Genomic DNA, 27913 nt, shown 5'->3' on the forward strand with positions numbered 1-27913 from the left:
ATGCATTTTTTTAAGATTTGAATGAAGTCCTTTGTTACTTTAGCCACTTAGCATTCGAATTAACAAAAACAAAACAAACGTAATAATTAACAGTACATTATTCTTATATTCTTTAGTTTGCTATGCAATTTTAATCCAATTTCTCTACTCCCAATGTATTTACTAACCAAAAACAACCACAAGTAATTTTAATAATTGCATTTAGCAGTAAAATTGTACAATTGTTTTAATAAACTCCCAAATTAAAAAAATCATCCGAAAAGTGCGCTATGAAAACTTTGGGCACTAAAAGTTGCCAGATCACTGAAATTGGACGGTCGGCCATTGCTTGTCTAGCAGTCTGGCAACTCAATACCAAGATGGTGTTACTTCGCAGCACTGCCATTCATTCACAGCTGTTGGTCCGCCATCGATAACAACAAAATGGCAACAAATATCGATTGGCCATAGGTGGCGCTTGCTTTGTTTTTGTTTTGATCGCGTATACGCAAAATAAAACCGAAACAAATATTAAGCATACGCACAGTGGGATCAAAATTAAATTCTAACAAATTTATTTTTATTAAATAAAATTCAGAAAAATGCAAGAAAATTACTAAAAATACAGGTAATTTATATTTAATTACCTAAACATAAGAAATAAATTATTAAAGTTTAAAAAAATAAAAAAAAAGTTAATCGTTTCCAAATTAAAAATCAATATGGTTTTTCCTATTCTATGCTATGTAAGACACCATCTTTTTCCACTCATAATGGCTTTAAATTTTTCCTTTAGTTTAGTCTAAAATAAACTTGTTCTTAGTAAGTAAGAAAATATGTTAAAAATATTTTGGTATTTGCAGTTCCATCCGAAACTCAACAAACATTTCTTTATTTATGGGTATTTTCTGTTTTTATTGTCAAAATAGCCTCCACTTAAATATAGTAATCAATGCTTGCCTTTTGTAATTACGCATTTAGCCAGATTTATTAACCAAACGAACCCGAAAACGCAAAAACAAACAAGATCGCAAGAGAGGTGCGAAAAGAGAGGTAACAAAAAGAGTATGGCAGAGAAGCCAACGAAAAGAGTCTGTATTTAAAATAGTTACTCTCACAATGTTAAACAAAATTATTGTACACAAAGTCTTAAAGCTAGATCGAAGTTTCCTATAATTCTCATCTGCAGGAAACGCTTAGCTTATTTATTTATGAAATCACAGAATGGCACAATTAATTATGTGTATAATTCAAGTTTAACAGCAGAGTTTTATTAAATAGGTTATGATTTACTACCCAAGGTGTCGCCTTGCCCATGGCAGAAATGATGGCAATATTTAGCATTGTTTTGGAAAAACAATTTTGTTCAAAGGTTCTGTTAGGCTGAGAGGCGACGCCACCTCGCTCGGAGAGTGGGAGCTTGGGAGAGTGGGTACTCGGGAGAGGTTGGAGCTCGGGAGAGTGGGAAGCTCTCCCTCTCTTGATTTTTGGCCAGAGAGACCACTCGGCAAGCTTCGGCTTTTGGAGAAACCTATAAATACGAGTGCTATGCGACATTCGAAAGATTTAATTTCTTCGAAAGCCCGCTGCAGAGCTAACCAAAACAAAAGTGCAATTTCCAAATCAACATTTTCTTGCTTTTCCACCGATCGCGAAAACTTCAAACGTTGACGGTACACTTTCGCGGATGCTTCAAATCTAGATTGTTCTTACCACCAATAATAAATACATTACCTCCGAAGCAATTGTGTGTGTGCAAAAAAAAAAAGAACCCCTTAACAAAATAATATATCAACCAAAGCGGTGGCCTAAACAAAACAAAAATACGGGGCATTGCCAAAATAAAATAACAACAACAACAATCGAACTGAGAAATAATGGACAGACAAACCGTCAATTGAAAACAAATAGTACAATGAAGTTTTATTTTTGGATCAGTTGGACTCTCAGCAAATAAAGGTAAACGCCAATTCGTTAAATTCGTAATCTGCGTAGGCCAGCGACCTAATTTCGGCTCTAAGTACAAGTATTTCCCCTCTTTTTTCTGGTTTTTATTTTTTGATTTTTCACTGTCTTGGCCGCTTTGCTTTTTGGTGTTTTTGTTTTTTATCAACCCAATGTATGCGCTGCAAATACGAAAGATGGAATTTCAGTGGCCGCTTCCTTTTATGGCTCGAATTGATAAAACGCCAGAGACTGAGACTCTCTGTGATATAACCAGAATTGGTCAAATGCACTTGCATAAATGCACGTGTCGGCGGATTTTTTCGCCTTTTTTAGCTTTTCGGTTTTTGGCTGCTTTATGTTTTTGTTTTTTGCCGAATAATGGAAAAATGTAGTATGATTTCGTATGCGGCGGCCGTCGTCGTCGCGACGCGTCGTTTACCTAACACCTTTCCATTCTACCGCCGCCCACGAGTAAATTTAATTACTATATGTCTGCATTTCGGCGCCCATTTGCACTGCACTTGACTACAGACGGGGCCAAGAAAATAGGAGCTGAAAGAGTTACTTAAAAATTAACTGCATATAGGAACTCTAGAAATTATACTATACTTTCAATAACTATTTAATGAATATAATTAGAATAATTTAATATTTGGTATAATTGATATAACTATCTTGGAGGTTTATAATTTATTAATGAAATACAAACATATGAATATCTTTTTATAAATCTTAATATCATTAAAATGTTATTATTAATAAATATCTTAAAATATTACAAGTACCTATATCATTAAATGGCATTGAAATATGCAGTAAAAATATAAGAATAAATCCAAATAACTTGACATTTCAGCAATATTCTTATGGCCCAAACTGTACATGTGCCCTCGTGTGTGTTGGTATCAAAAAAAAAGAATTGAAGAGTTATCAGGCAATCAGTTTTGGCATATGTTATAACACACTTATCGTTCGAATCGAATCGAAATGAAACGAAAACAACGCTGGTAGCCTGTTTGGGCGGTAATCAGAGTGTATGTACCTGTACCTGAAGATACGGTTACGACTTATTTACGGCCTGGTTACAGCAGCCACATCTCCAGACTGGATACATAATGGGATTAGATAGATAAGGGCTTAAAAAAAAAAACAAATATAAGATGAAAAGTGCATTCTATCGTCATGTGTTATATGGACAAGTGAGTAATAGCTGAGTGCTGGCAACAATTTTGGAAGAAAAATTGGAAATAGCTTTATTTAATAATACATATTATTTGAGGGAAATAATAAGAATGTTTTGTATGAACTTGTTTACTTAATATAAAATTTAAAAATACTTTTTATATGTTTAAAAAAAAGGTCCCAAGTTTTTTTTTACCAAAATTCGATAAGGAATTTTTTTGGGGCCAATAAAACTAGCTAGATTTTTGTACACAATATGGCTAAAATGGCAGCACCGATCCCAAAAATAAAAAGGAGCCTGCACACAAGATGCAGTCAGTTATAGTTTTAATTTTGCAGTGGTTAGTAGCTCTGGAAAGGTAACAAAATAAATGTAAATTAATATTTATGCTATATAAAAATAGGTGAAAATAAATATAAATATAAGTGCAACAAGTTAAAGTTTTATAAAAGATATATAGCTTTCAGCTTTAAGAACGCAGTTTCTTTGTATTTCCCCAATTTCACCATAAGTCTAAAATAAATCGTACCTTTATTACATTTAAAAGTGAAATTAATTACTGCACTTTACCTTTAATATGTATTACGACCCAAACAATCAAACTTATCTAAATGATATTTACCATTTATACTTTCAGAGATTCAGTGCGGCGTATTAAACCAAACAACATAAACACGTGTCTTGAACGTTACACAGAAATTGAAATCTACGTATATATAGACGTCTATATATATATTTAATTGAAATTTTTTGATTGAACTTTGATCGAAGGACGCCGTGCACGTGAGATGGCCAAGTTAATCATATTTTGTTGTATTATTTGGTTCACTGGATTATCGGGTGAGTAAATAATGCCAAAAATAGACCATTAATGAAGTGAATCAGTATCGGGAATCGGTTAATATAGTCGTCATTACGCATTTTGTTTACTCTGAACCTCTTGAGATAATTTTCTTCAAAAATAAAAATCGAAAAAGTGAAAACAGAATCAGACAAAAGGAAATGGCCTACGTCACGACAGCAGCATCATGGGGCTATATATATGGATACATATATCGATCGGAAATATCATATGACGTGTTGAAAACTATCTATAGAGTCGGTTCTGGCCATATGCCATGCAGTTTTCTTCTTCGTTTGTATTCTTTCCTTTTGTTTTGTATATATATATTTATTGTTTTTTTTTTTTGTAAACACATGTTGCCACGCCAATTTTGTGGTTTCTGTTTTTGTTCTTTTTGTTTTTTGTTTTGTTTCCGAATTTCATTGATAATTCAAATGGCCGCGTATCGTACAAATGTGTGAATTTTTCGGTTGTATTTCGTTTTGCTTTTTTCTATCTGTTTCTTCGGTTCGTCTCCCTGGGCATTTCTCAAAATATTGTTTATTTTTTATTCGATTCGTTTTTGTTTGGCTTTCGCTGGCGAAATGTTATTCTATGAACCGGAGCACCAGCGACCTTGATGCCAGCTTTCGAAGGGCATGGGCAGTGGCATTACCTTTTGTTTAAACAATATAACCTGAAGTGCGTCACAATACATGTATGCTTGGGCAGGGGAAATCCGAATTTTGAAAGTTTTGAATGCCAAAAACATAAAGATGCGGCATCTGGAGAGATGAGTCATTAATGTTAGAGGAACTCCTTATTAGGAAATATCTCTTATTGTCACACTTTTTTTGAAAATAAAAGTGGGTGGAGATTAAAAATAAGAGCAAAATGTGAAAAAGGTCATATTTTATGATGTTACAATGAGTCACTGGGTTTCTTTGAAATATTTGAGTCAGGTTTTGGGTCACAAAGCAAGAGTTTAACAATGTTATTAATTTAAAGTTATGCCTAAATTAGAAAGTTTGAAAAGAAATTTCCAGTGAATATAATTACAATACTTCTTAAACTTTGTATTTTATTATAATGTTTAAATATACTTATTTTCCCACAACCTAAATTTAAATCTATTTACTAATCACTTCTTTAAAAGTACCATTCCCATCTCGTATCCCTTTCTTTAAAAAACTGCGCACCGTAAATATATTTAAAGAATGCACATTGATAAGAATATAAGAATATATAAGTATCTGTAGAATTCGAGTACTGTAAGCTAATTTTTCGCAACTAAGAATCTGCAAATACACGGGACAGTAGATAACACAATCTCCCAGGCACTTGAAATTCATATTTATGTGAAGCCCCATTCCATTTTTATTTCCCCCGTCGCTATATAGACATAGTGATTAATGCTGAAAATAGCTTCATGCATTTCCCAATTTATACTTCATTCTAGAGATGGTTTTTCAATATCGATAGATAGGCGATATTTAACTGGAACTTTCAGTAAATTGTTTGATCTAGGGTTAAATATTTAATTTTATATATATTTATATATTTCCCAGTTCATTCTTAATTTATGGATAATCTTAAATAATCCATATTTCCAGAATGATTTGATATATAACTTTAAATTTCAAAAGTTTTTTCAAAATTTGCCTTGCATGTGATAAGATATATCATACAAACAATCATAATCATACAATACAGTATTATTAGGTTTCCTATTATTTAATGTTTAATAATAAATAGAGAATAGTTCCAATTATGATTTTTAATATCGATATTTTGATAAAGAGTTCATATTTAGATGGGAATTTCAATAAGAACTTCAACTATCTGAGTTTTATTACTTTAAATAAATGTATTTTAAGTGATTTCAGCTATTTAAATTCGCAATATTTACAAGGAAATAATATTTTTGATATTGTAACATCTCCAACTTACTTGATACCCTAGTACTACCGATATCGGAAGAAACATGTGTTAATCTAAAGAAATCTAATGTGCTTAACCTTGAGTGTGGAGTGGAGTCTTGATTTTTATACTGAGGCCCAAGCAAGGAGGAGTGCCACACACAACAAACACACACACCAACAACATATGGAATTCCAACTTAATCTGTGGGGCGGCGGTCTTATCAATGCGAGAATGGGTGACAAACGACAGATAGTCTATTGTAGAGCGTGTTTCGTTACGTATATAAACATATAAACACACAGACATGGCCATCCAACTGCCACCAGTTAGCCAGTTAGCCTAGTCAGTTGTTGCTTTTGTTTTAGGTACTGTGTTTGCCAATAAATTCCATCCAGATGAATGCGGTAAGTGAACTTAGAAACCAGGGAAGTTTGCTACCAAGTTTTCCTCTCACACTCGAACGACGGAGCGTCGGGGCGATAATGAAAAATAACTCTCTCAGAACGGAAAGTCAGCCCCATGGAAACAGTTTTCCATTACCTGATGAAATGGCCAAAGTCTAAACAAAAGTGTAAATGCACTTAAAGTTACTTCAACTTGGGCAATTGTCTTCCAAGGAATTAATGCAATGTAATGGATGTGCATTCAATAAAAACTCTTTGAATCTTGAAATCTTTATAAAATAAGTTTTCTGGAGTTATTGCACAGATTTAAAATATATATTTTTCTATATTTATTTAACAATTTGATTCTTAGAAATTCAAGTTATAAATTTCTCCAAGTGCAGGTTCTGTCTGGCTAAAAATGTTGCCTTTGACTAACCCACTAAGTGAGCTATTTTGGCTCCAACTCACCCCCTCCCCTAGGTTAGTTACTAGGGGTGGCTAAGTTGCTTTTGGCCTAGAATTTCCCAACTTCCTGGGTTTGGGTTATGTCACCATACCATTTCCAATGTTTTGTTGTGGCAAAAATGCAAATGTGAAAGGAAATGGAAATGAGGGAAATGGCTGGGCGGAAACACTTTCCTTTTATTTTATGGCGACTGGCCTTGACAGAGGTTTTTCGTTGGTCTTCTCCACCCCCCAAAATGTTGAAATAGATTTTTGGTAGAGTTTCCTATAATATTGATGACGAATCTCAGGCCTCAGACCTCAGACGTCAATAAATGATAAATAGACTTTGCTCCACTTCAGTTTTCGCCGTGTTTCTTGGCCAGGAATTTATCAGGGGCAATTCTCAAATGAAAAGAAATAAGAATGTGAAAAAGATTCTGTGGCCATGACATTGCAAACTGGCCGAGTGAAAGGCGTCTGTGGGGGGAAACTCTTGATAAACGCTCTGTTCTATTTATGCTCTGCTAAATATCTTTTGTGGGCAACAGGCTCACGTCATTTCTTAATTTGATTGCCGAGCACTCGAAAAGGGGCCTGAGCTTTCTTAATCTATTATTTTTCTGCACTCGCATTATCAACAAATTGGACTGCTTAAAATGTATACAAAAAAAAATTAGGAACAATTGAAATTCAGACTGGGGAGAAACTCTCTGGGATGAAGCTTCGCTTAAAAATTTCATAGTTTATTACTGCTCATAGTTACTTAGTGCTGTTCAGAGTTACTTACTGATCATAGTTATTACTGATTTTGTTTAATTACTGACCATAATTCTATAAATCGTCCGATTGTTCCTATGGCAGCTATATATATGTATATATGTAGTACACCGATTCGCAATGCTCCGAATTATATACTAGTAAAATTATATAGAAGAATAACTCCATAGTTTCATTCAAATAGCTTGCTCTTGTTCCAAAACAAATCTCGCACATCTGTGCATATGATTCCCAACTGGTTCTAACATCCCCGGAACGAAGTGACTTCTGCCGGCCACGTTTTAGAAATGTGTTGTTACAAAAATTGCAAGTCATTGTTTACTAGTGTTCAAAGTTAGTAACTGATCATACATACATACATACTGGTCATAGATAATTACTGATCATAGATAATTACTGGTCTTAGTTTATTACTGATCATAGTTAATTACTGGTCATAGATACTTACTGCTCATAGTTACTTAGTGCTCATAGTTAATTACTGATTATAGATACTTGCTGTCAGAGTTACTTACTGATCATAGTTATTACTGATTTTGCTTAATTACTGACCATAATTCTATAAATCGTCCGATTGTTCCTATGGCAGCTATATATATACATATGTATATATATAGTACACCGATTCGCGATGCTCCGAATTATATATATAGAAGAATATCTCCATAGTTTCATTTAAATAGCTTGATTTTGTTCCAAAACAAATCTCGCACATCTGTGCATATGATTCCCAACTGGTTCTAACATCCCCGGAACGAAGTGACTTCTGCCGGCCAAGTTTTAAATATGTGTTGTGTTACAAAAATTGCAAGTCATTGTTTACTAGTGTTCAAAGTTAGTAACTGATCATACATACATACTTACTGGTCATAGATAATTACTGATCATAGTTAATTACTGGTCATAGATACTCACTGTTCAGAGTTGCTTACTGCTCATAGTATGTTGCTGTTAAAAGATACTTACTGATCCTCTCTCTGGCAATTATCTTATATAGAATGCAGACTAGGATGAAACTCTTTTTGGGACGAAGCGTCTCTTAAAAAAATTTTGTTCAATTCAATATAAAATATCGTAAAACAAGTCAATGTATCATTTATTCTTTTTAATTCGTTACTATTCTTTAGCGTCATTATATTTACTTTTCATAAACAATAAGGTGTGAATACAAAAAACACAGCTGGTTTACTTAAAGAAATAACTTTAAATTACGTTTCATTTAATGTTTCCCACAAACTATTCTTATAAGACTGCTAAATAAGGAAACATAAACAATAATATTTACCTTTTAATTAACATTAAATTGCAGAAATAAGAAATCCCCTGACACCTTTTTTCCTTTTCATATGAATTTATTTCTTTTAATCTGATTTACTGCCACAAGGTAAATCTCATTAATTATGGATAAAGTTGCTTTTATGTTTAATTAGCATTAAAGTGCAGAAATCAGTCAACCAGTTTCATGCCAAATTCCTTGGCCATGAATCATATGCGAGAGGTACTTTTATGTGTGAAATGTGGAGCAAAATGTGGATTTGAAAGTCATGGCAGCAGTATCTCCGGGGATCGATGATGATAAAAATAGAAGACGTCCATGGATATAGGCTGAGTGCACCTCAAACCCGATAGACATCTAATCTGGATGGATGTGTATCGCGCATAAGTCCCATGCCAAAGTCATTAGTCATTCCCAGAGACTTAGTCATCGAAATTCGCATAAATACTATATTAAAGTACAATATATTTGCCCCTGGTTTAATGTACTTTTTGCTATGTGTGGGATATGCCTTTGCTTTACTTCACTTTATTGAAATATACTTTATTTTTTGCTTTACGAACGTCTCATCACCTCGGCATCCACACTGGCCCGGATCAGGGTGATGTTCCTGCTCAGCTGGAAGACCAGTTTCGTGTTGAATCTCATGTCCGGCATGTAGGCCGGAAAGTGATCCGGATTGAGGGCAAAGTGTGTGGACGTATAGTTTACATTCTGTGAACAGAGGAGAGATATATGATATGGGGGAAAGCGATTTATGTTTCATTCAGACCTTATTCCTTTCGCTGAAATCGGTTGATCTCTCGCTTTCTCTGTGTTTCAGTTAATACGCAATTGATGTGTTTATACGTATCTATGCTTATTTATTTCATTTGTGTTTATTTGTTGTTGTTTTTTTCTCTTTATTTGTTCCTTAATGGTGCTGGCGGTGTGCGTGTATATTTTTGAACAATCGTATAGATAGCATTGTTTATTTGAGACGGCAATTTTTTTTTAACTAATTTGTTGCTCTGTTTATGCACGGCTCGTAAAGATAAAGATTATGGGAAATTTTTTCATCAGATTTCAAACTGTGAGTAGGTCAGAAATGGTTTGTTTGCAACGCCTTGAAAGGTTTAATCAGGTGTTTAAATTGTTTCTGGTTGTTAAGTAACCAGCTTTGTCATATATATTTCTGAGCTGTTTTAACGAGTTGTGGAATGTTTGTGGAATGTTTAACTGGCATTTCAAATAATTATTCATGGTAGTAAAAGTTATAAAATAATATTATACAATGAATTTGTCGAATAAAAATATTTTCTGTAGTATTTTAAGCTGAAACCTTTCATTTTATCTGGTTCATAATGATGTTCTAATCTTTTAAAGAGTTGTAGAATTTTTAAATGGCTTTAAAAAGGAATCAGGGGGATAAATGATTAAAGAGAAATGTTTGCCAAAGAAAAAACCATTCAAAAAGTATATTTCTGTAGTATTTGAGCTAAGAAATGTTCTATTTACATATATAAGAAAATCTATATGAATGACTTTAAGTAAGGTAAATATTATATTTTATTAAAATATTGTGCTCACAGTTCATTGGCTTGTAATTAATACCACCTTTTGTGGTTAAACTGAAGCCCTAAAAATATTAAATTCTGCGGTTAAGACACTATTATTAAGGTCAAAAGTACAAGTTTGTTCAAAGTAAAAAAAAGTCACTTCCTGTGATGTATTTGTGCATTTGCATAATGCATTCTACGTGCTTTGATTTGCCAATATAATTTACCTGTTTGATTTATAAAGAGATAAGCTTTTGAAACTCACCGCCAATAGGGGACATGCATCTGGATAGTTTCCAGATTGCAAAAGTTTCCTGAGAACTGCATTTATAATACGATTCTTGCTGCGAAATCCAATGAGATGGCACCCATCCACACGGATCTTGAACATTTGCTGGACGAATCTTTCCCGTCGATTGAGTAGCTGTCCGACACTTAGTTCGACCCACATCTTGTGGACAGATCTGCGCAGTAGGAGCAAGGTATTGAGGAAATTACCCTGCCGCTTCGGCATCTCAACTATGTCACACGTAAAGGCCTCCGTCGTGGCGGGATCAATAACCGAACAGTTTATTTCACGCCAACGTATCTCGAAGTCGCGCTACAAGTGGGTGAGGGAGCCCATTAAATAAATGCGCATCATATGCTGCCGAGTTTATAAACTTATAGTCTTAGTCACGGTTTCCCCAACAAACAAAAGATCTTTCCCATCCCCCAACTGCATCTAATTTTGTTTCATGGCATTTTTGAGCACACACGAAAAAAGAGGTTTACAGTCGAACTTGCCTTGATGGAATTTTGTTATAATATTTTAGCAATTTTAAAAATATTTGTTATATTTATTATCAAAGGAAAATGCTTTCGTATTTGTATTTTCTTTATCTTGAAGTGAAACGTATAATATTATTATTATTTTATTAGTTCTTTAGAATTTTTCTATTCCCGGAACTCACGATAAGGATTATCTATGATTTTTTGTAGGGCTTGAAGTCGATTTCAAACACAGGCCTCCTCAATAAATGAGTAATCAAAAAGAGTATATAAAATATACAAATATAAACAAATATATACATATATTTTATGATTGTAGAAAGGCAAAAGGTTTTAATTTCGGAGGAAAAAAGGAATTTTCGTCGATTTTTACAGAACTAATCAATAGCATTTGTGTTTAAAATTTTACTAGAGACCCTTTTCCCAAAAAAACTATATTTCGATTGCATTTTTAAATGAATTAATATATGCAGTAAATAAATATAATTAATATGTCTTTGTCTTTCACATTTTACTTTACTAATCAATAGCATTTATGATTGATGTTTTAAAATAAAAAAAAAAGTGCAGATACTTTTACTACTTTTAACTATGTTTCACTTGCATTTTAAAATAAATAAATCTAATTAATATTTTTTAAAGTATTTTGTATCTTGTTTGTACCTTTTACTTAAAGTATATTACATTTTCCTTTTTATTTTAAACCTTTCCAAAAGCTATCATATCATTTTAATTAATAGCACTCAATCACATTTAAAGTTTCAAAATATCTATTATCTATTACTTATTTACATATTTAATAGTTTAAATACCTGTTTCTAATTATTTTTTCCCAAGTAGAAATATATATTATTAGTTTTTCTAACAAGTAATAAACACTTTGAGAACATTTTAAGTAGCTTATAGTTATTTTATTTTTTACGTACGGTTGCCAATGATGGCTGCCACAGTACAGAGAGTACTAGGCAGCATAATAATCCCAGCGGAAAGGCGTCAGTCATCGTACTAACGAGCCACAAAAAAGACACATTGCTATGGCCCCAGTGCAGTAATTATTAAAGAATAATTATTATTATTATTTTGTATACAAAACATATACATCTTTATTTATATATAAATGGAATATATCAGCGCACATCTGTTCGTTTGCTCTCGTTTCCTGTGGTGGGGTAAGCAGGGTTATTTTTTGTCATTAATCAGACATTTCACGCTGTCCCGTATAATTTAATTGTAATTGTGCAATTTGTAGAAAATAATGCAAAATAATCACCAACCCCATCCCTCCCCTCTATCCAAATTCAAGGCATATCTGTTTTTAATTTCAATTTTGCATATTGAATAATTTGTGAAGTCGTGTGGCGGCTGCCTATATTATTTGTTTATTTCAATAAAAGGAAGAATGTGTATTTAATTCAATTTTTTAAATAATTATGGCATTGTTTATTGATGTTTGGAATATTTTTTGGGAAAATGGGAGCTTTAATATTGTTATATTCATAGAAACCTGTTGGGAAAAATCTTTGTATTTGATAATAAATAATCCTTTCATTTTCTTTATTGATATATTTTAATTTTTAAAGAGTTTAACATTGTTCAAATATATACCCTATAAATATAATATTTCAACTTATTTTCTATTATTTTTCCATTCCCTTTCCATTTGTTTTTAATATATTAAATATATTTCCAATTTGTTCTGCTCAATGCCAACCCAATTTATTAATAACTCACAATGTATTTGAACAAAAAATCAAATATAAAAAATGGCAACTGACACGCATTAGTTAATTCCCTGTTCCATTTGGCGCGTTTACCTTTCCCCATATGGCCAACTTGGGTTTGCACTTATAATTAATGATGTGCGCTGTATATTTTTGCCTAGTGTATGGTAGCCCCTCAACTATAATTGATCTATAATTAAGATAAGGTTTTACTACGCCTGTCGCTGCCGGCTTAAACGGGGCCGAACCAAAAAAAATAAATAAATACAACAAAATGTACGTATGTTATGTATAAAAAAAAGAAAGCGTTGCTCATACGAAAATGTTTTGTTTACGCAATTCTAACACATTAGTTAGGCCACTTATAAACTTTGGTTACTCAGGCAAATATCAAAAAGGTGGAAATATTAGCCGAAAGGTAAGGAACACTAATGGTAATGCCAGTGAACCTAACAGAATGGCCTCTTAATTGGTAGAAAAAAGGCCAAAAAATATATATAAAAAAACCTGAAGTGACGAACGCCTATTTGCTCTACATGCCCGGCGATTAAATTAAATCGCATAAATTACGCTTACTTACGCGACGCGTGAGAGACGTTCAAAATAAGATTGATTGTGTTTTGTTTCGGTTTGAAATCCATTCGAAATTATATTTTTCTGATTACCTCTGTGCTCTGATGTCACATTTTTTTCGGCTGGCTATACATGGGATTATATTGCCGTTTAACTCGAGTGTGATTAAATCACATCTGTCATAGTTTATTTTAATGTTTTTGTGGCAATGGCTATTGTTTATGATCACCAAAGTGCAAATACAGTGCGGTTAATAAAAGAATTAACGTGAAAATAAATTGTGCTTAAATACAGATGAATTAATGAATTATATATGCTTCGCTGACTTATTTGAAAAGTTATTTCATTAGGAAAATGTGATTGATTGATTGTGGGTTTAATTATTAGTATAAAGGGTAATACATTTATAGAATATATAGCAGTTAGAATTAATATTATTTATAGCATCAAGATAACAAATAAAAGGTTTTTTATTTTATTAAAAATATCTTTAACCCTGTTATTCTTTTTTAAATCTTACTTAAAATGCTTTCTAAATCACTACAATTAATTCCTTTCTTGTTCTATATTAATGAATTACTATTTTATTAAAATATTTTTATATACAAAGAGAATTTGTGATTGCAAAAGCATTTTGGATAAATGCAAAGCTCTGTTTTTATAAAATTTTGCGATTCTGCGAAAATTTTGTGGGGATCGGAAGCGGACACACGGTTGAAAATTTCAATTTCAAGGGAAAAGGCTCAAGTTCTCTTGTTCGTTTACTTCTTTTATGGTCTTTATATAAAAGAAAACAATTTTAATTTGCTAAAAAGTATATTTTTTAGTTCTCTAATTTTTCAAAAAAGTCTGGCTTAAATCACCGTTTTCCCCGTGAATCATCACCAAATTAATTACTGTGATTCATGGCTAGTAAATCACAGTTTAACGAAAAGCTGTCTGTCTTCCTGGTTGCTTTTTTTTAGAGTTAGTAAAGTCACAGTTTTATGACTGCCATTAATGACCAGAGTTCGCTTAAAATGCCATAAAATGTACGAAAATATGATAATGCCCGGTCAGTGAACATTAGATTCGCCATCAGCAAATGATCAAAAAGAGACAATTTCTCAATGTTCATGGTGATTGACGTGAGTGGGTAAAAAAAACAAAAAGCTAAAAACTTAAATGGGGGGAAAAATGAAATAGTGTGTACATTTTGCCTTTTTTTTTTCTTTGAACGGTCTCTAATTACACCATCAACTGCGGGCAAGTTACCACCTTTTGTGGCGGAAACCTCTTTTTTTCCCTCCCGAGAAGACGACCTTTCAAATAGTAGTTAAAAGTAGACGACGACCTCCTCCTCTTGATTTCTTTTAGTTTTTCGTTTTTAGTATTTTCTCGTGTAATGTTTGTTTTGTTTTTGTTTTGTTTGGTTTAAGTAACTTTGCATGTCAACGAGCGTGTCAGGAAAAAATGCGAAACAAAAATAAGCGACTGCTAATTGTACTGAAATTTATTTTTCGCTCTACGGTGCGACGGCGAGTATCTGTATCTGGTTTTTGTGAGAGATGTGAGATGTGGCTCCTCTGCTCCTCGCTGCCTGAATTGCATTTTTGCATGCCGGCCTTCGGCTGTAGATCAATCAAAAAGAAATATGGATCGCCTCGTTCGCAGCTTCAAAGTCTCCGTATCGGTTGTGTATCCGTGTATCCGTGTATCTGAGTATCTGAGTATCTTTGTATCTGTGTATCTGTATCCGCGCCTGCTGCTTGTGGCTCCCGTGGTGACGTAAGTGGGCAGTAGCACTTCTCTGCTGGTGCTCCCCTATATAATCGTCATAATCACAATTATAATCATCGCCTTCGTCGCCAGAGATCTCCGCTAATGAGCCCCGACCCATTTATGAGGCGGATATGTGCTTAGGTAATTTGCATCGAATTCTTTTCTTTCTTTTTTGTTAACCTTTGGAACCTGGAAACCTTCTCCACAACGCCACACCATGTCTCTTTTTTATTTGTATTTTATTTTTTATTTTTTTTGCTGACCCACAGGCGATAAAAAATCATTACTATCCGTTTGGGTCAATAAACTCGAAAACCACACACAAAAAAAAATATATATTATAACAAATAAATGAATCGACAGAGAGAAGAAAGCAAAATACCTTGCACATGCAGAATTTATTGATTAGCTAAGCATTTATATATAATATAATATAATTCTGAAAAAAACATACTTCAACAGAAACTAGATTCAGAATGAAATTTTTACTGTGGCCCGTTGTGGTCGAGTGATTATTTTTTTACTTTGTTGGGTTTTTTACGAGGAAAACATAATCTCATTTCTCTGCAAGCACTTTATATTATTATTTTATTGTTTTTCATTTTTAAAACCATCACAATTTAAATAATTTAATGTTAAATCAGTGAAGTGTGTTTGTTATAGATTTTCAATTGCCTGTGAAATTGTTTTATAATTAAATGTTCAATAATAATGTATTATTACGATCGCTTTTAATTGCAAATTTAAATCATTCTATTTCATCTAATCTTACCAGAACACAAAATTAAATTAAAAGGTTTTATACTTAATTTCCTTTCCAAACAGTTTTTGGGATTTTAAAAGCATTATAAGATATTTTATTTTGTTATTTTCTGATAACTGAAATCCAAAGAAATTACAAATATTCCCAACAAGCACTCTCTCCTAACTACTTCAGGGTCTTCTGCAATTCTCAATTTTGATTGTTAATAGATTTTGATTGTAGAAAACATGTAAACATTCTAATAAATATATTCCAAATGTAGAAATAAAATAATAAATAAACAAGACAACATTCCAAAGGTATTTAAATACTTTGTTATTGATTACAACACGCACAGTTCCCTGTCACTTACAAGGCCCTTCTCTGCGCTTCTCAATTTGCTGTTAAACTATTTGAATCGTTTATATATTTATATGAAATACATGTCATCTATGAATAAAATGATAAATAACAATGCCAAATTCCAGAGGTATTTCAAAAACACTCTCTTATTGATCCCTGAACACGCACAGTTCCCTGACATCCTCAGCGCCCTTCTATGCGCTTCTCAATCAAACGAATACGGGCACGCACACATGACCACACACATGAATAATTGCCCCGTCTGGTGGCTGTCATATAGATCGCTCCGACCTGATAGCAAAAGAATATAGCCGCAACGACTTATATCTATTTTAAATTACGTTCAATTAAATGCGCTTCACCTACAAAGTCTGCGACATAGCACAGCACAGTACAGCACAGGAGTGACGTCAATATCGAAAATACTTTTGATAACCTTCGATCGCGATCGGGGAAGAGTTATTGTAACCATTTTTGATGCGAGAACGGACGACACATTTTTGTAACAAAAGTTTATCACACCAAAAATTGATAATACCGGCAATTGGGGGCAATATTGATTCAATGAAACGATCGATCCATATCGATCCATCCAATAAGGGGAAGAGGCACAAAACCATTTGGGCTTGTTTCACACTGCAATTGTTTTTTTTGTTATTCTTTTTCTTTTGTTTGTTATTGTTATACCCCCATTTTTATCGCTCTGGCGCCTTCTTCCCTCTTTTTATAATTCAATGATAAAATGTCAAAAATCAATAACAATAAATAAATGATAAACGAGAGTGTCACTCTCGCCGTACTTTGTATTCCACCAAAAATAAATTTCATTTCTCTTCGTTTTGTTTTGATTGGGTTGCTGCTTTCCTTGGAGTAATTTCACCCGAGTGTGCCTAATCAAATTGCAATTTTTATAAATTTACCTCCAGATTTATTGAATAATTAATTCAGGGCTATATAGTTTGCTGGCTGGAATGTGATCGATCGATCGATCGATCGATACAAATATTGAACTTGAAGGGCATACAAATCAGTTTGGAATTTTAAGGGTCTATTTTGAGTATGAGATTTCGAGACTGCGTAGCTTCAAACTAGATTAATAATTTATAAATTTAAAAATATACGAAACTAATTATTTGCTTTAATTTAATATTTTTCCAGCTCTGCCGATCATCGACTTGGATGAAATCCCACAGACAGAAAGCTGCCCGCTGGACAGTCAAAGAAATGACATCCTAGAGAGTTGCACCTGCCTACCGTGTGCGGAGGTGCCAACATGTAACCAGGTGCTCGTCGAGGTTTATCCCGGGGATGGGCAGCCTGGCAGCTGTTGTCCCCACTACAAATGCAGCGACTCGGAGCCCGTTTGCAATGGTACCAATGTCACGTACTTCCCGAATAAGTGCACCAAGTGCGAATCCTGCAATTCCCATGCCATTCGCTGCATCCAATTCTGTGACCTGTCCGTGGAGGTCAGCAACTGCCTGACCATGCCGAACGAGACTGCAGTCGCTCTGGGAGGGACTTGGACGGAGAATGGTGGATGCACTTTGTGCAGATGTACTTTGGATGGAGAGCGCGATTGCCAGGCCACAGAATGCCCGCTTGTGGATTGCGATAGACCCATTAGGAAGGAAGGGGAGTGCTGTCAAACTTGTCCGGATGAGGCATCAGCACCACCACCACACATCTCGATCCTCCAGCCGTACTCGGGTGCAACCAAAGGACCTGAAACTGCAATTGTTAGCTCGACATCATCGGCTGAAGGTTTCCCATTGATTCCGGACCTACAAGCACCTTTCAGCACGGTTTATTCCGATTTCTATGAGCTGGCCAGTAGTACCACCGATGCCGAGGTTAGCTCTGACGCTGTGGAGAACATCGCCTCATCGGAAGCGCCTCTGCAGGAGAACAACTCCTCCACAAGAGACCTGGAAGCTAGCACAGATTCAAGCACAGATTCTTCGATTGTATCTTCGACAGATCAGAGTACAACAAATGGTCCAGCTTCTACTAGCGAGGCATCGGCTTCTTCAGTCTCTGATCTTCCAGCATGGACAAGTCAGAGCCCGACAGGGTCAGAGCCCCGGACAGATCAGAAATCAACCGATGAGCCCGAGGTTCAGACACCGGAGTCAACCAGCCAGGTCAAGGCGGCCAGTGAGGAGAAGGTTACCCGCGATGCCAAGAATAATAATACCGAACATCGTCCCTATGTGTCCCAAGATCTACTCGATATTGTTTCCGAAAACCTTTTTCCTGTAGTAGGAGTAATTCTGGTTGCTGTTTTTTTGGCTCTCTTTGTGTACTACCTTATTTTTAAGCAGAGAGTTGGCAAGAAGGTCAATGGCAACTATCACGAGGTCTCTACCCAGCAGCCCCAGGAGGTCTGCAATCTAAAGTCCTTTGAAAGTAAGGTTACTTTCAGAGATGAAAAGAAGCATTAGTTGTGATTCCAGCACAGAGAAAAATATATAGTATCAGGCTAGGTCGCCATCTCAGATTATTAATTTTTATTCTTGGTAGCAAAAATATATTAATATTGATTACGAGATGGTAAAACCTAGATTTTGTTACAGTTAAGTGCTAATTTAAATCATTTTTTTTCTCTGTGTGATTTCCATCCCGCAGACTGATTTTTGATCTTGACAAGCTTTCATCTAGTTTCCGCTAGAGAAAATAATACCAAAACAGTGGAAGAAGTCTGCATGTTAATAATATTTAGAAAAAAAAGAAACTAACTTCATCGTCAGTCGAGTGTTACAGAGAGCATTTGTTAAAGGATTTCACAGAATTTAAGGACTCTGTTTCCCTTCCATATCGAAGGATAGTCCAAACAGACATTGAAAGAAGCGAGCCGACCGAGCAATTAAGCGAAACCTCGTGCATTAACCCACAAATTGATCTTAAGACTATTGCTCAAATCAATTAAATAGGGTGGATTAAGTTAAGCAGTAATCGAGACAGTAATGTGATAGCCCTAATTATCAAAACTGAGAGAAGATCATCGTCAGAGAACACACAAAAGTAAATGTAATTGGAAAGTATTAGTAGGAAACACTTTAGTTTGATTATATATTATGATTACTGTACGAAACGCACTCACTCACTCTCATTCATTCATTCATTTAATTTAATTTAATATACGTACATACTTAGTTAGTTCTCCCGAAACGCATCCACAACATTCATTCCTTTAAAACCATTCTATTATTATATCCTAGACATTTATTCTACGACAAATAAAGCGATAAAAAAACCAAAGTTTAAGAAAAGCAAAATCACTATTGTGTGTTATTATTAAAAACTGGGGTTTCTTATTTTAACGATGCTCGGTAAGTTACTGAGTTCTTACTTGCGAATATTGAAGGAAAACATTTTAAATAAAATTGAGTAAACATTTTAGAATATAATAAAATTGTAACCAAATCAAATGCAGTATTAAATATATTCTCAATTGAAAAAATATATTTAAAAAAGTACAGACTTCTTTGGTTTTATTTACATCTTAAAGTTACAGTTTAATAGTTTTTAATTTCTCAACTACCTCGCGCATCACCTTCGCAATTGGTGAGTCTGGAAGTTCATCCAACACAGATGCTGTGGTCCCCGCCAAGACACCAACTCGGGGATCTATGGGCAACGTTCCCAGATGGGGAATTTGAGCGTACTTGGCCAGCTCAGAACCTCCGTTCGAGGAGAAGATGTTTGTACAGCAAGAGCAACTGGGGCATACAAATCTGAGAAAATTAAGTAAACTATAAGTAAGACGAATAGTAAATATACAAAATAATTTAAGTTTAAATCAGGAAAAATAAGTATGTTAGCCTACACTGAACCATAAATCATATTCACATATGTATATGATTTTGTCTTGGATATAATATTTTCTTTGGTAAAACAAATTCCTGAGTAAGGAAAGGTTTGCAAACCATATTAAACAATTATGTGTAGAAAAAACAGCGATTTTTGGTGTGCAGTGTCCAAAAAAAGGCCTAGATTTTTTTTTTTAAATCAAATCCAAGATTTAGTTTAACTTACCCACTCATATTTTCGATAATGCCCATGATTCTGATGCCGGTCTTCTTGCAGAAGGTTAACTCCTTACGTACATCATCCAGGGCCACCTCTTGCGGCGTGGTTACGATGACAGCTCCATTGCATTGCATCTCCTTGAGGCACTCCATCACAGTGATATGCTCATCCGAAGTGCCCGGCGGCGTGTCAATGATCAAATAGTCCATCGCTTCCCATTTCACGTCGGTGAGAAACTGCTTAATCATCATGGTTTTCTTGGGACCGCGCCAGATGACAGGATCTTCACGGTTCTTCAAAAGAAATCCAATGGACATAACGGCCAGGGTTTTCGATTCATCCGTGTAGATGGGGACCCAGCCCTCATCGCACATGTATATCTCACGTCCCTCCAGTCCCAATAAATATGGAACACTCGGTCCGCACAGATCTATGTCCAGCAATCCCACCTAATCAGAAAATCAGACTGTCATGTTTTTGTGATGAAATTAATTGTACCTCACCTTATATCCCATATTTCGCAGCGCCAGCGCCAACTGTGTGCTCACAGTGGACTTCCCCACTCCACCCTTTCCGGAAAGCACGGCAATAATATTATTTACTTGTTCCAGGAGCATTTTAAACGTTTTGTTTAGGGAACCGCACGAAATCAATACCACTTCATGGATTTCTTCTCGGTCAACAAGTGCCGTCAGCTGTTTAGCCAGGGTTGAATTGGCGGGGTGGTTCCGGTTTTTGTTAATTTCAATTGATTTTTCTAGCGGTTTGGTAAAGCATTTATTTATTGGTTATTTTTTCTGAAAAAAAAACCTATTATTTTCCGGAGTTAACTATATAATTAATTAATTCAATTTTGATGTAGTGTTTTAATACAAGTTAATACAAGTCTTTAAGGAGAAACATATTTGTTATTTGAGTGAATATTTGGAGACATATATGTATATATATATATTATTTCGAAATATAATATTTTTATTGACTAACATACCCAAACCGAAAAACACCTACAACAAAAATTAATTTAAAATAATAATGACAGTTTAAACTAAAGCCCGGAGCACCCCATTTCCGCAAACCATCTGGCAACGCTTCCTTATCAAGTCGAGAACGCCAACCGATCTGGCAACGCCACACCGCCGGCAAGTGTCGATTTTTATTGGTCCAAGTCGGCGCAGCATGTTTAATTGAAAACAACGGCCCGCCACTGGCAAATGATAAAATAAACGTGCGCCGAATACACGCGAATCGAGGTAGCAGGACCAGGGCCAGGACCACACCACCCGTAGCAATCCGATCCGGACGCCAGCGAGGCCGCGGGCAGGCAGTGGAAGCCAGAGAGCCGCAGAGAATCGAATGTTGCGCAACCTTCAGTCCCCGCATGCACCTGAGCAGCCCCAACAACGGCGACGACGACGGGAAAACAACAGTCAGAAGCAACCAACCACCGGGGCCATTGCCGCCTAACAACAACCACATCACGCCATCGCTTACATCTGATAATCGAATTTAGCGTTTGGCGATGAAGAAACGCTCCAGTTCACGTGGCACCCCGCCCGCCGGCGAGGGGGACCATCCTTCATCATCATCAACAACATCAGCTGCCTACAAACCGGGAGCGGCCAGTGCCCCGGCCACGCCCACAAAGGGACGGCGGGATGGCAGCGATGGCAGCGGTAGCAGTGCGGGCGCCAGACGGAAGCGAAAGGAGGAGATTGCCCAGACCTTTGTCATTGTTAACGAGCGTCCAGTGGACGATATATCTCTGGATTTCTTCTACAAGCCGCACACGATCACCCTGCTGGCTGTGTCCGTGCTGGCTGTGATGTACTTTGCCTTCGTCAGGTGAGATTGAATGAATATCTAGACCTTGGGGTTTATTTTAGGATAATCCTTGATCCTTTGGTCAAATTAATTAATAGAAGATTGTTATCATAGAGATTAGAGTGCAAACTCATTTCGTGATAGAGCAAGATCAAAGGGTCTCGCATCATGTCTAGGGCATAACTCAAGTGCTTTAACCCCTGCCACTCATTAATTGATTAATAACTACAAATCCGGGAGTTATTTGCATATAAAATAATACCAGTTATTATCAGAGAAGAGAATTCTTATAAAGTAACTTATCTTTGCCTTTGAAACGTAAGAGACACACAATCGAAATTGAAAATCTGTATATGTCGGACAATTAACCCTCTATGGGTCCACGTGACATGACTATAACATACCTAAATTTTGCCTCAAAGAAATTTATCAATTACTTTTCTACTGCATTCTTATATTCTGTATAAAAGTTTGGTACCGATATGTCTGTATTTTCTCTTATCTATTCAAGATAATATTAAAAATTGTATATTAAAGGACTATCTTTTGGCCTGCCAATATATACATTTAATTGTTACCTAAGAGACAAGTTCTAAAGTTACATAAAAATATATATCACAGAAAATACCATCTTATTTACATAATACCCTAATCATACATAAAATTTTCCATATAAACTAGCATAGTCATAATTATGTTTTAAAGTAACTCTATAATTTTTGAATCAATTTTGCCGCTTATCATGTTGCGAGCCTAAAGAAAAAATAATTCCAATCAAAAATCTGTACCACGTGCGATCAGAGAACACAGTTTAGTTGTTGTACAGCGGGTTAAACACTAGAAAAGTATCATGAACACACTGCCAAATGTGTCAAGTGAGACAGCCGAAGGTTCAAAGAGCCAAAAAACGAAATATATATACGCGCTAAACTATAAATATAATATATGGAACTAGAACTAAACACAGACGTTATGTACTCGCCGACTTCGTTCACCTCATCGTGCCATTGACCCCCAAAACCCCAATGAAAAAAACGTGCTATGCTGATAAGGAATACTACTATATACTATGACCGAAATGGAGACCAAGATCAGCCGCTTAGCAGTGCTATTATCTCGTTACAGGAATGAGGCGAATGTGGATGAGAATCTCTGGGCGGGCTTACTATGCATTGTGTTCTTCTTCCTCATCGTCTCGGTAATTGCCTTTCCCAATGGACCCTTTACACGACCACATCCCGCCGTTTGGCGAATATTATTCGGTTGCTCCGTTCTGTACCTGCTGATGCTACAGTTTCTGATGTTCCAAAACTATCCGACCATTAGGAGTATATTCTATTGGATTGATCCTAAGTTGAAGAACTTTCATATCGATATGGAGAAGGTAAGTATCTATTGTTTGTTACTTTACTACATAACATATTCATGAAATATTTGATTTCTCCTAGGAATACGGCGTCAACTGTTCGGACATCAGTTGGGATCGCGTCAAGGGCCACTTGGATGTCTTTGCCTGGGGACATTTCTTGGGCTGGGCCTTTAAGGCCATCCTTATCCGTCACATGGGCATTCTTTGGGCCATTTCGGTGATGTGGGAAATCACCGAGATCACCTTTGCCCATCTCCTGCCCAACTTTATTGAATGCTGGTGGGATGCTCTTATCCTCGATGTGATCATTTGCAACGGTCTGGGTATCTGGATGGGCCTCAAAATCTGTCAAATCCTGGAGATGCGCGAGTACAAATGGGCCAGCATCAAGGATATATCGACAACGACCGGCAAGATCAAACGTGCCATGCTTCAGTTTACTCCGGAGAGCTGGTCAGCCATCCGCTGGCTAGATCCCAAGTCCACGGCCATGCGATTCGCGGCGGTCATCCAGCTAGTGATCTTCTGGCAGGTCACCGAGCTGAACACATTCTTCTTGAAGCACATTTTCGAGATGCCGCCGGATCACTTTATTGTGATTGGTCGCCTCATATTCATTGGACTCTTTGTGGCACCCTCGGTTAGGTGGGTATCAATTGGATGCAGGATACAGGAAAATATGAATTAATATGGATTTGTTCTACTTGCAGGCAATATTATGTATATGTCACCGATACGCGCTGCAAAAGAGTCGGCACCCAGTGTTGGGTTTACGGCGCCATCATGGTCTCCGAGGCCATTCTGTGCATTAAGAATGGCAAGGAGTTGTTTGAGCGCACGCAAGCCATCAACATTGTCCTGTGGCTGACGATCCAAGTGCTAATCTCGGTGGCATTCGTCTATCTGGCGGTTTGGTGGCAGGTAAGTCATCGAAAAGCTATTATTTTATCTGAATTGTATATTAAAATTAGAATATTTTTATTTATCCAGCAACGGCAGCTAAAAAAGGTTTCCTCGACACCCACAAAAAGTAAAGGAGGTATTAGTCTAGCCCACTCATCTTCACCATCTAAAGGTAGGTATTTTATAATTTGATATAGCAGGCAACATATAAAATGAATAAAAAACATTTAAATTTAATGATTGGGTTTATAAATCCCTTTTAATGTTGCCTGCTTTATTTTCTTAATTAACTTTTCTTTCTGCACCACTGACTTTCGTTAATTTATTGGCTCAATTAAATGGTAAACGATTTTTCTCAACTTTTTCTGCTCTCAATTTGAATTCTCCTTGCGCTCTCTTCCCCCTTTCTCTTTCGTATCTCTTTCTCAATGAACAAAAAGCACAAATACCAAGGAGTAAATCCATTGAAGCCCCCAGCACAGCGCACTACGATATTAAAATTAAAATAGTCTAAGCCATTATTATTGTTAACTCTTTTATATCAGCAACTTTTTCGATCTAAATCTTTTTTATTTCACTTTTCTAGGTAAATTGTCGCCGCAAAAAGAGAAGAAATTAAAATAAGAACTTGATTGATATTTAAATACAAAAAAACTTGAAAGCTACAGAAACAAAGTGGATGAGGCCATTCATATTCTATTAAAAAAAAAACCAAACAAGAGAATTATGTACATACACTTAAAGAAAACTGTACTGATTAAATTAAATACATAACGTGTAAATATATATATGTATGTATAAAAGATATATATTATATATATATATTTATTTAAAAGACAAACCAAGAAAATGCTTGTTAATAATACTCTACTTCTCTAGATTAATACAGATGATTTAATTGTCTTAGCTTAAGTTACAAACCGATCTATGTACAGATTATGTACAGTGCCATCGATTCTACACCTCAAAGCAGGCCGACACGGTCTTCTTGACCGCATCCCGGGCATAGGGGATGTACGATAGCGAATACCAGGTCATTGCCAGGGATTGGATGATAATGAATATAAGAGTAAGTCCAGCTTTTTTCAACTAAAACAAATGGGAAATACAAAAATTAAATCAAAATCATAACAAAACATCAAATTCATAATGAAAGCATTAAAACGTTAAATAATTTGAATGAATCAACAGGTAAAAGGATTAAAGAATTTTGTGTTTAAAGCTGAAATAATAATTTTACGGTAATGGAACAAGAATGAAATCAAACAAATTTGCATGCCAGAACCGGAATAAATCAAAATAAAAAGCATAATCTACCACAATGGCTGAAATAAACGTCATGATAATTGCCGCGATCACTATGCAGGTGGCTATCAGACGAGTATCGGCAAACATTTTCTTTATCTGCTTAAATGGACCCATCAGGAAGCATGTACTGAAATAAGGCACATAATTAATATAGAGGCATAAGTAAATAATTTATCTCTTCCTTACCTGGCCATGGAGATTATGTTACCCAGTGTGTAGAAGACCGCAAAAACCACAATTCCGCGGTGCAGAAATAGGGCAATGGATCCCAAAAGGGAAAGGAGAATACCCAAGACAAAGCAGATGCAGAATGCTTTGATGCGTGTGGACCAGCTCAATGTGGACATTTCATTAATCTGCAATAATTAATGAGAGTTTTAGTGGGTATTGTTAAGCGCTGATAAGCGTTGAGTCACAGCTCTTAATGTCTTTATGTGATCGGCCCGGGGAAAGAAGGGGCGTTTCTGGGAGGGCTTTCGCAGCCCAACGATTATCGCCTCCAGGCGCTAATTTCATAAATATTCAAGAAGTTGACAGTGGACAATGGACTGACACACACCTGGGTGATGATGCTGCTCTCCTCCTCCGGCGTGGGCTCATCTCCACTCAGAACGCGGCGTAATTTGTCCATGTTGTTGTGTATGTTGCAGATTTAGATGTGATCAATAAAGTCCTCAAGGCGGGTTCAATAAACAAAACAAACGTAGGCTCTGGACTAGATTATTTTTCACAAAACACTATAGTTAAAATTCGAGATCGGGCCCAGTGTGACCGTTAAACGACCGATAAAATATGCCAGATGAATAAAAGAGGTTGAGAAAAATTGTTGTTCTCAATATACTTTATTATTAATTAATTGCGTTAATAACTAAGCCAAAAAGCATAATTTTTTGTTATTTTATATTACGTTAATAAATGCATACTGATTTAAACACTTTTAAATTATAGTTACGTTTCCCGCATGCGACAGTCTGGTCACACCGCCAGCATGTTGTCTTCTGCAATACGTAAGATTCTTGAAAATTCTCAAAATGCGGCTAAAATCACGGCGATTTCCTCGCAATTACGATATTTGCGTGGACAACGAAGTGCCCCAAGTGAGATAGATGTGTTTCAGCCCACGGATATATCCGCAAAATACGATGACAACGAACCGGTAGCAGAGACCGCGACGCGGAAAAGTTACAAGGAGGTGGCCCTGGATTTTGGGAATCGCGAGGCCCATGTGCCCTCCTTCAATTTGGCGGCGTATGTGAATAGCTCCAACACCCTGCAGCAGTTCGTCAAGCTGGGTGTAAATCTGCACAGCATAGAACGAAGGAAGGGATTGGGAGAGTTCGTTCTGCGTTTGGACTTCGAGAAGGACGTCAAGCCATGCATCTCTTTCCTGGCGGACCAGGGCGTTTCAGCCGATGACTTTGGCAGAATGTTCACAAAGAATCCGCTGGTCTTCAAGGAGGATCTGGATGACCTGCAGACGCGGGTAGAGTACCTGAAAAGCAAACGATTCTCGGACGAAGCCAGACAAAGGATCCTCACACATAATCCCTTTTGGTTGATGTTCTCCACGAAGCGTGTGGACCGTCGACTGGGCTACTTTCAAAAGGAGTTCCGCCTGAGTGGCCATGACCTGCGATTGCTGGCCACCAGGGAGCCCAATGTGATCACCTACAACATGGAACACCTGCGCAAATCCGTGTTTACTCTCAAGGAGGAAATGGGATTCGATGCCAAGGAGCTGAGTGCTCTTATAGTTCGCAAGCCGCGATTAATGATGATTCGTAAGATTCCTAATACCTTGCTCTAGTTATTTATAATGTCTTAATAAATCTCTATCAATTAATTTCAGCTCCTGACGATCTAATCGAGCGGTTTAGCTACATCCACCAAGACATGGGCTTGTCGCATGCCCAGATTATCCAATCTCCCGAACTGCTGGCATCGCGGGAGTTTCGCCTTAGAGAACGCCATGAGTTCCTCAAGTTGCTGGGCCGGGCTCAGTACGATCCGCAAAAAGATTTGTATATATCGCCCAAGACAATAGTGGAGGGCAATAACTTTTACTTTGTGCGGAATGTAGCCAAAAGTGACTTGAAAACATTTGATTTATTCTTAAAGACGAGATAATAAAATATAATTTAAAATTTTACTCGATTTATCTTTATACAGGTTGAATAAACTTGAGAATAATTAACGTCTTGTACCGAATTGAGCTTTACGGTATTGCAATACGTTGTTTCAGCCATGTTTTCTTCCTTTCCATCAAAGTT

At 36.0% G+C, this 27913-nt stretch overlaps 6 protein-coding genes across 10 annotated transcripts; 3 read left to right on the forward strand and 3 right to left on the reverse strand.

The window, feature by feature from the left end:
• Nucleotides 1-1540: 1540 nt before the first annotated feature.
• Rcd2 (Reduction in Cnn dots 2) lies at nt 1541-19488 on the forward strand. Of its 2 annotated transcripts, XM_086834225.1 has the most exons (4): nt 1541-1938; nt 3747-3949; nt 17369-18063; nt 18191-19488. In XM_086834225.1, exons 2-4 carry the CDS (start codon nt 3898-3900, stop codon nt 18470-18472), a joined length of 1029 nt encoding a protein of 342 aa, XP_086690351.1. In that variant the 5' UTR covers nt 1541-1938; nt 3747-3897; the 3' UTR covers nt 18473-19488. The 2 variants fall into 2 exon arrangements, with proteins under 2 accessions (XP_086690351.1, XP_086690350.1); XM_086834224.1 differs by having other exon boundaries at nt 17369-19488.
• Nucleotides 9241-12126, reverse strand: LOC110179695 (uncharacterized). The gene is made up of 3 exons (XM_020947306.2): nt 11977-12126; nt 10545-10880; nt 9241-9455 (listed from the first exon to the last, which is right to left on the reverse strand). The coding sequence occupies exons 1-3, from the start codon at nt 12049-12051 to the stop codon at nt 9297-9299; spliced, it is 570 nt and encodes a 189-aa protein (XP_020802965.1). The 5' UTR covers nt 12052-12126; the 3' UTR covers nt 9241-9296.
• Nucleotides 19489-19653: 165 nt separating the features above from the next.
• Nubp2 (NUBP iron-sulfur cluster assembly factor 2) lies at nt 19654-21330 on the reverse strand. The gene is made up of 3 exons (XM_020947308.2): nt 20746-21330; nt 20249-20691; nt 19654-19947 (listed from the first exon to the last, which is right to left on the reverse strand). Exons 1-3 carry the CDS (start codon nt 20857-20859, stop codon nt 19722-19724), a joined length of 783 nt encoding a protein of 260 aa, XP_020802967.2. The 5' UTR covers nt 20860-21330; the 3' UTR covers nt 19654-19721.
• Nucleotides 21331-21345: 15 nt separating this feature from the next.
• Pss (phosphatidylserine synthase 1 homolog l(3)77CDf) lies at nt 21346-25176 on the forward strand. 4 transcript variants are annotated; one of them, XM_020953276.2, is made up of 6 exons: nt 21346-22084; nt 23189-23447; nt 23512-24077; nt 24143-24353; nt 24423-24507; nt 24922-25176. In XM_020953276.2, exons 1-6 carry the CDS (start codon nt 21762-21764, stop codon nt 24957-24959), a joined length of 1482 nt encoding a protein of 493 aa, XP_020808935.1. In that variant the 5' UTR covers nt 21346-21761; the 3' UTR covers nt 24960-25176. The 4 variants fall into 4 exon arrangements, 3 of the variants coding, with proteins under 3 accessions (XP_020808935.1, XP_086690348.1, XP_086690349.1); XR_015271986.1 differs by having other exon boundaries at nt 21658-22084; nt 24423-24676; nt 24776-25176; XM_086834222.1 differs by having other exon boundaries at nt 21658-22084; nt 24776-25176.
• LOC110184672 (vesicle transport protein SFT2B) lies at nt 25124-26442 on the reverse strand. The gene is made up of 4 exons (XM_020953282.2): nt 26203-26442; nt 25830-25999; nt 25653-25770; nt 25124-25424 (listed from the first exon to the last, which is right to left on the reverse strand). Exons 1-4 carry the CDS (start codon nt 26272-26274, stop codon nt 25293-25295), a joined length of 492 nt encoding a protein of 163 aa, XP_020808941.2. The 5' UTR covers nt 26275-26442; the 3' UTR covers nt 25124-25292.
• Nucleotides 26443-26593: 151 nt separating this feature from the next.
• On the forward strand, nt 26594-27792 carry mTerf3 (mitochondrial transcription termination factor 3). The gene is made up of 2 exons (XM_020953277.2): nt 26594-27424; nt 27493-27792. The coding sequence occupies exons 1-2, from the start codon at nt 26605-26607 to the stop codon at nt 27768-27770; spliced, it is 1098 nt and encodes a 365-aa protein (XP_020808936.2). The 5' UTR covers nt 26594-26604; the 3' UTR covers nt 27771-27792.
• The last annotated feature ends 121 nt before the right edge of the window (nt 27793-27913 follow it).

This window comes from Drosophila serrata, unplaced genomic scaffold (genome assembly GCF_035046125.1).
Source record: "Drosophila serrata isolate PLE 108 unplaced genomic scaffold, ASM3504612v1 contig_272, whole genome shotgun sequence".
NCBI lineage: Eukaryota > Metazoa > Arthropoda > Insecta > Diptera > Drosophilidae > Drosophila > Drosophila serrata.